The sequence below is a fragment of the Vicia villosa genome, linkage group LG4 (genome assembly GCF_029867415.1).
Source record: "Vicia villosa cultivar HV-30 ecotype Madison, WI linkage group LG4, Vvil1.0, whole genome shotgun sequence".
NCBI lineage: Eukaryota > Viridiplantae > Streptophyta > Magnoliopsida > Fabales > Fabaceae > Vicia > Vicia villosa.
The window spans coordinates 54,157,722-54,164,905 of record NC_081183.1 but is presented as its reverse complement, the minus strand read 5'-3'; the positions used below and the strand labels follow the sequence as shown (position 1 = coordinate 54,164,905).

Below are 7,184 nucleotides of genomic sequence, written 5' to 3'. Positions count from 1 at the left end.
TAAGTATGTCATATGTGAACATTCATTCATATGCATTTTGGTGATGGATCCCGGTGACGTTGTGGATCAGATGGTGGGCATAATTCCCATTGTGCGGAATTTGTGCCGGTTGGACTGTATCTAAATGATGAAAGATCAGTTGGATGGGTTTAGCCCATGTATGGTACCACATGCATAGTGTCAGTCATTCATGTGCATGATAACATAGTATGATCAAACGATTGTGCATTATACTTAGTGATGTGTTTGTGTTTGGTGCTTGATCAGTTGTTATGAATCTGAATACATGTCGTGATTGGGTGAATGATAATGCTATGATGTTTTATTACTTATGACTGTATAATACTTGTTAATTCGAATGAGACTCACCCTTACATGTTGATATTTTCAGATTAAAGAGTAGCGGCATCTTGGTTTGGTGAGGACAGCTCATAGGCTAGTCCGTAGTCCGTGTCGAGTCATGCTCTGATTTGTAACACTGGGGAACGGTAGACTTAAGAGTTATTTATGATACTCTATTTTATTGTTGGATTATGTATCGTTTGGTTTATGTTTGGTGATGTTTTACGATACCGTTGAATGACATTCCGCTGTGTCGATGATGTATTTTGATAATTTGTGAATTCGTTCCTAATAAAGCATGACGAACGACTTGTGGTTTCATTATTTTCTTAATTGTGGCACCCTTGTTTTATGTTTACTCTGATTTTTATATTAATTGCCGCGGGGGTTTAGAAGTGTGTTACAATCACTCCGGGCAAACTCATAAGACAGCCGACCTCGAGGGACCCTCGTGCCCGGTAAACAACCAGTTCGCGTGTCACCTAAATATCTGCCCCAGAAGGAGGAGTCCAATCCACATAAGAACATCCTATAAATAGCCCTCTCCACACAGAGGGCAAGGTAATCTTTTCCACCCCCAAATTTTCTCACGTTGTTGTACGTTGTGGAATACCTACTTACTTTGGCATCGGAGTGCCTTGCAGGTACAACCCCTTTTTTTCATCAATCATCCCGAACTTCGAGCCTTCATTGTTGCTGGCCATCTGATCCGCTCGGTAAGATCAGAAACCACCCCAAATAAGTCTGCGTCCACCCACCGGTACAATTCAGTATCAGGAGGTAGGACTTGGCGTTCACGATCTCAGCATATTATGTTTGCCCGGTTGTTATGAAAAAGATAATGCATGCCAAGAATTACAAAATGGTTTCGAAAAATAATATAAGCCTTAATTTCTATATCAGTAAAGTCTCATTCATTTTCCTCCTTAAGAGATCTCACGAAGTAACAGGTCCTACATTCATCTCAATCAATTATATTTGAATCTGAAAGTAGCTGAATAATTGAAGGTGGACCGACAAATACAACCATCGTAACGGGAGTACTGTAAACCACCCACGTATCCTTTTCAAAAGAATCATCGATACTCTCGTTGGAAGACCCATTATAGGGTCTATCGCCATCTTCAACAGAATCCACACCAGACCCAGAATTATTGATAAGCACGATAAGATTGGGATTAGGTCAATTAACCCTTAAAGAGTTAGCATTTGGAACATATATAGAGAAAATTAAGTCTCAATTTGCAAGAGAGGGCAAAAATCGTATAAAAGACCAAAGTAATCTTTATATAATAAAATAAGATAGATAAATCAACAACCCGAAATGAAATAAAATGAGAAGATTAAAATCCACAGTCAAATCTCGCCTCGAAAAATGCAACAACACTTGGGTGCACTTGAGTATACTAGAGGAAACCATCACACCTTAGCCTATGAACTTAGGCCACGTGTGAGGAAATCCTGGAAAACGTTTTATTCACTAATTTAGGCGTAGAAGGGCTAACCTTACAAATCCATCCCTACGCAGCCGTATCAAAAATCTACACCACCACATCAAGAGTCAATCTCATCAACTCATTGATAATCACGAAACAAAATATATTAGTGATAAAACAATACTCATTCTGTTTTAAAATGATTAATTTAATTGATCATTTCACATATATAAAAAAATATAAACGAGATAATAGTATTTTTACTAAAATATTTTTTAGACAAATCACTCAATTTATGAGGAATGAAGTAATAAGCATTGACGTTTTAAAATACAATAAATAATAAATATAATTACAGTATGTTCTTAAGAACAGAGAGAATAATTTAAAAATGTAGACATTTTCATTTCCAAGAAGGGAGGGGAAGATTCAACAAGAATGTAAAAGCATGGTGAAAATATTCTAAGCACATTAAAATGAGCACTATAACAACAGCTGATATATATGATAGTGATTATTTAATTTGGTTTTGCAGTAGATCCCGAAGACAAAGGAGTCAGACCATGTTTGAGTGCTGCTTTCCACACAACATCGATCCTATCAACATCAATGGCTCCAACTTCATGATGAGTCCATCCCTCAAGACTATGCACAACTCCTCCTGCATGGCATGCGTGAACAACTCCTCTATCCATCGTATACTCACAGCACCCAAGCCCTTCCACATCCTCAGGCAATCTCATTGCTGCTAAATCACCATAAGTGCAATCTCTTCTAAATGCAAATATTGGAGGCACAACAAATTGGTGGAAATGTGTTCCACTTGGGGCCCAGTTTTGCTCTCTTGGAGTGATCCACTTGCCAACAATCCATGTCTTGCAGTGCTGTGCTGCTTGGTATTTTGTCACTTGGACTAGGTAGCTTTGGTATTCTTGTGGTGCTTCCTTTTGAATCTTCTGAAACCTATCTGTTGATAGTGTTAACATCTGCAAACAGGATATAACCGTATAACCAAGTTAGTACTTAAAATGAGAAATGTAATGAAAAAGTTGAAGGAAAAATGGTGGAGTTATTATACCAGAACTTTGACTTTGTTTCTGCAGAGGTAGAGAGCAATTGCTCTTCCAAGCTTGGAGGTTGCACCAGTAAGGAAAACCTCTTTAGCATCTTTGGGGATTTCATCTAAGATCACAGCTGCTGTTAAGGTGTTGCCATGAACAACTCGAACTCGAAGATTTGGGTACTTGTCCACGAAAAGTTTTCCTCCACCGTTTAGAGATTCATTCTGCATCTCCCACGTATCAACAAATTTATTATCTTTTTTCATTTAAGCAAAAATTAATGAATAGAGTAAGTTCAATAAAATAAAAATCTCTATTTATTTAATGTTACTTAACTATGTGTAATTATCTATAGTATTTTAATTTATTTATTTATTTACTTTTGGTAATTCTATTTGGGAGGACTATAGTAAACGTATTTCTCAAAAAAATTAATACACCCGTCTTTATAGTCTGATTTAAATTCATAATTATTGGTTAAATCGAAGGATACCACTTACCATCTCATTTAAATGTTTCTATCTTATTTATTTTTAGGGTAATGCTAACGAGTGCCTCGGGGGCACTGGTTAAGAGATTAAAAAGGTAAGTAGAACATTGTTTAATAGATTAAAAAGATAAGTTTTTTACCTAAAATATATGTATTCAATGCATTGAAATTATAAACAATTAATTTTACTAAAGAATATTATGTTTATTCAATGAATTGATCTAGAATAATTTCTTTATTTGGAATGCTTAACCAGTGCCCCTGGGGCACTCGTTAGCATGACCCTTTTTTTTATTGGTGTGTATGTAGTATGTGTATATAACTTGTGGTTCTGAATTTTTTTTATAATTTATTAAATGAAATATTTGTTGTATTATAAATTACAAGCTCTTAAGCTGAGTTCTTCAAAACAATTCATTTTTTTTTTAATTTTATTTACACTTGTATTATTTTATGGAGCATTTAATTTATCTATTTTTCTAAAATAAAAAATTTTATTTTGAAGAATTAATATTTTAGTAAAAATTAATTTTATAAGACCGGATCGTAAAAACAATGTTATAATATGAAGTTGAATTATGTTATAGAATCCAACTATAGACACATTGCAGATAAGATCTCAAACGGATTATTTATTTATTATTTTTTAACATTTTTTAATTATATTTTTTATTATTTATTATTTAATTTTTTTTTTCACTTTTATAAATTTATTTTACTCATATTATTAGTGAAAATTAATTTTTTTTTTTTTGGTAACAGAAAATTAATTAATTTTGTAAAGAAAAAAAAGAGACAAATAACAAACAACCTATTCATTATCATAAATGCTCTAAAATCTAAATGTCGTTCCAAGATTAGCTAGATCGATTTGGACAGGGAACTGCCCCATACTAAAACTAGTTCAACTTTGTCTCTTTACTAATTTTGGAGAGAAAAATGCAGCTAGTATTTAAATTCCAATTAATATTTGCTTAAATTGTCTATGAATTTACAAAAGTAGTTGATTTGTTTGACTGATAGATGACGATGGGAGAAATATTTATAGGAAACATTTCTAAATCTAATTTTTTTAAAGTAATTAATAAGGAGATAGAAAATTTTAAATTTATTTAAATTTAATATTTTTTAATTAAAATTATAAGGTGGTTGTGACAATGGAGCACAGAAAAAAATTTATTTTTATCTTTTAATTAATAAAAAAATTGTAATTGAAATACATGTTATGTTTATATCGGCCTAAAGAGCAATTAACCAATCTACTTTGCTCATACAATAAAATCATCTAAACAATGTACTCCACATATATATGTATAAAAATTGATTTAATATGTCCAAGTATCCTACCTTATTCAAAGCAGCCAAGCTTATGACTTTAACACCAATTTTATCTGCTGTGAGGATAGCTTTCTCAATATGCTTATTGATACCCTCGGTAGCAAAGGGTAAGAAATACTGTTAAACCAAATACAATTAAGATGAATCAACGATCAATCAATTTACTCGATTAAAATATAGACTCATTAACGTTGCAAATCTTAACTCAACAATAGACCGGAGTCAAAATTCTTAGATTGAACAACGTCAAGGTTTGAATCTTATCACTTATGCGTGTGTGTGACTCTTAGTGTTATTAGTACTTCGTGTAAGGACAAGAAAAAAAAACTCACGCACTTACCTGAAAGCCACACCTAGGGACAACCCATGTTTGATGCAGTCTCCCCTTAAGGTAGTAGAAAGAATTAAGAAACGTCTTGGACCAAAGCCACATAGCTAGCAAAGCTATCACAGCAATTGGAAAAAACGGGATCAAGAAAAACCTTGTTCTGAATGGTAAAGAAGCAAATGATCTTAGACAGAATGGAGCATGCATAGAGGATGTGATATCCACTATATGGGCTAGAAATACAAAATCCGGTACCCTACTACAATTTCCTTTGCTCAATGATTCATGTAATTCCCATGATTTCGTGTTAATAGTGTTTCCTAGCGCGTCAAAGAGAGGCATGAAGAGGCAAAAATTCGAGTCCTTTTCAGTATGGTGTAGACTATGATATCTGCGTATAAATTGATAACACATTAATTGACAAAGAAGATTATACAGAAATAGAAGGCAGACACGAAAATTAATGAACTTACGTTGGAGTGTATATGAGATATCTTATAAATGGGAAAGTTTTGAAGATGCGATGTGGAACAACTTCAACGTTACAATGGCCCAAACATCTAAGAAAATCAAATATCAAAATGTAACCAAATATCAAACTTATGGATCCATATCCCATGAATGAAGCTCCGAGGATCGGAATTCCGATTACTAAACTGAGAAAGAGATGCTCCAAAACCGTTCCGTTTCCAGCTGTCAGCGACTGCGGTACTGGTGATGAATGGTGAAGTGAATGGTAATTGGTGAAAAGATAGTTTCCGTGAAACTTTCTATGCATCCAATAATAAAGTGGTTCTGATATTCCAATATGAAATATCAAAGCTGCTATAACACCTTTCATGTTCCATGAAGGAAGGTTTTGTAGGAACGGAAACATGTAGTAGGCCACACAACATAACATTGCTTGAAGTATTAAAAAGTTATCCCTGTTAATTAACTATATATTAGATAATGAAAAATATACATAGAAAGAGAATTTATTCATGTGATTTACTAATTAATTACCAGTCCCATTCTTTATCAAGTTGTTTGAAATCAATCCCTTGTTTAAGAATCTGACGGTTTCGAGTTAGAAACAGCATGTTGCTGTAAGAATTCCATAGCACATAAAGAAAACCTCTGAGACCAGAGAGTATGAGCAAACAAAGGCACCAGCTGAGCTTGAAGTCTTTTTCTTCTTCATAAAACATCTCGTACAGCGCTCTGCCTACAAATGGCCCATATAGCATGTACTATAGGAAAAACAAATAATTAATTAATTTTAATCACAGCAACAAAATATAAACTTTCTAACGAGATTTCATATTTGACGGATGTAAAAACAAAATGCGGTGACAATGAATTTGAGTTAATAGTAACACGAAAATTGAAAATGCATGAATTACCTTGAATATTCCAAAGTTCTCCCATGGCCAGGTTGATAAAGGAGCTCCCATTTTCTTGTGTATATGAATAGTGTTGCTTACGAGTTCCTATATATATGTATAGGCTAATATTGATATGTGAACAAAATTCAAAACACAATTTGAGGTATGTGATGCCATGAACTTCTTCCCCCACCAGCTATTTATATAATGAAATTGATCGTAGTGTTGGTTGAGGCATTTGCAGTTAGTTTTCTATGTCAGTCACTCTCGCTCGTTGTCTCATTAATTATTACAATTATTTATTTATATTCTAATTGTTTTATTAGGTATGGGTAATTATTACCTTGCAGGGTGGCAAACCACGACCAACTTTTAGTTCCGCGGAAAAAAATAGGACAAGCCAGAGCGGGCATACATAAGAGTACGATCTTAAAATTTTATTTCACTCCGCAAAAAATAAAGGCAGAATAGAGCGGTATGTGGGCACTACACTTTTTTAATTTAAAAATTTTAGAAGTTTATTTTAATTTCGCCATTTACAAAAGTCTGAAAAAAAATATAACGAGTTAAGGCGGATATATTAGAAGGAATGATTCAAAAAAATTAATTTTTCCCACAAAAAAGTATAGTCAAAATGGACATATCTGATGAACCGGATCCTTTTTGTCACCCCTCTTACCTTATACGAAGGAATTCTCTCCTTTCATCTAAAGATAAGATTAGATTCTTTCGATTCTAGTTCTAACTAGTCTAGATTATTGAAGAGTAATTCAATATTCAGAAGATGGACTGATCTTCTGATGGTTACTCAGAAGATAGTAT

At 33.5% G+C, this 7,184-nt stretch overlaps 1 protein-coding gene across 1 annotated transcript; it reads right to left on the bottom strand.

Moving 5' to 3' along the window:
- Positions 1-2,159: 2,159 nt before the first annotated feature.
- LOC131594823 (very-long-chain aldehyde decarbonylase CER3-like) lies at positions 2,160-6,603 on the bottom strand. The gene is made up of 7 exons (XM_058867030.1): positions 6,381-6,603; positions 6,001-6,227; positions 5,469-5,921; positions 5,008-5,386; positions 4,677-4,784; positions 2,857-3,063; positions 2,160-2,764 (listed from the first exon to the last, which is right to left on the bottom strand). The coding sequence occupies exons 1-7, from the start codon at positions 6,429-6,431 to the stop codon at positions 2,297-2,299; spliced, it is 1,893 nt and encodes a 630-aa protein (XP_058723013.1). The 5' UTR covers positions 6,432-6,603; the 3' UTR covers positions 2,160-2,296.
- Positions 6,604-7,184: the final 581 nt, after the last annotated feature.

Excerpts from the sequence above, each read along its gene's own strand:
- LOC131594823 (XM_058867030.1), bottom strand. The coding sequence starts at position 6,431 with ATGGGAGCTCCTTTATCAACCTGGCCATGGGAGAACTTTGGAATATTC. Across the intron at positions 5,922-6,000 it reads CTTGATAAAGAATGGGACTG|GGATAACTTTTTAATACTTC; the intron begins GTAATTAATTAG and ends GTTAATTAACAG. Across the intron at positions 5,387-5,468 it reads TATCTCATATACACTCCAAC|ATATCATAGTCTACACCATA; the intron begins GTAAGTTCATTA and ends ATTTATACGCAG.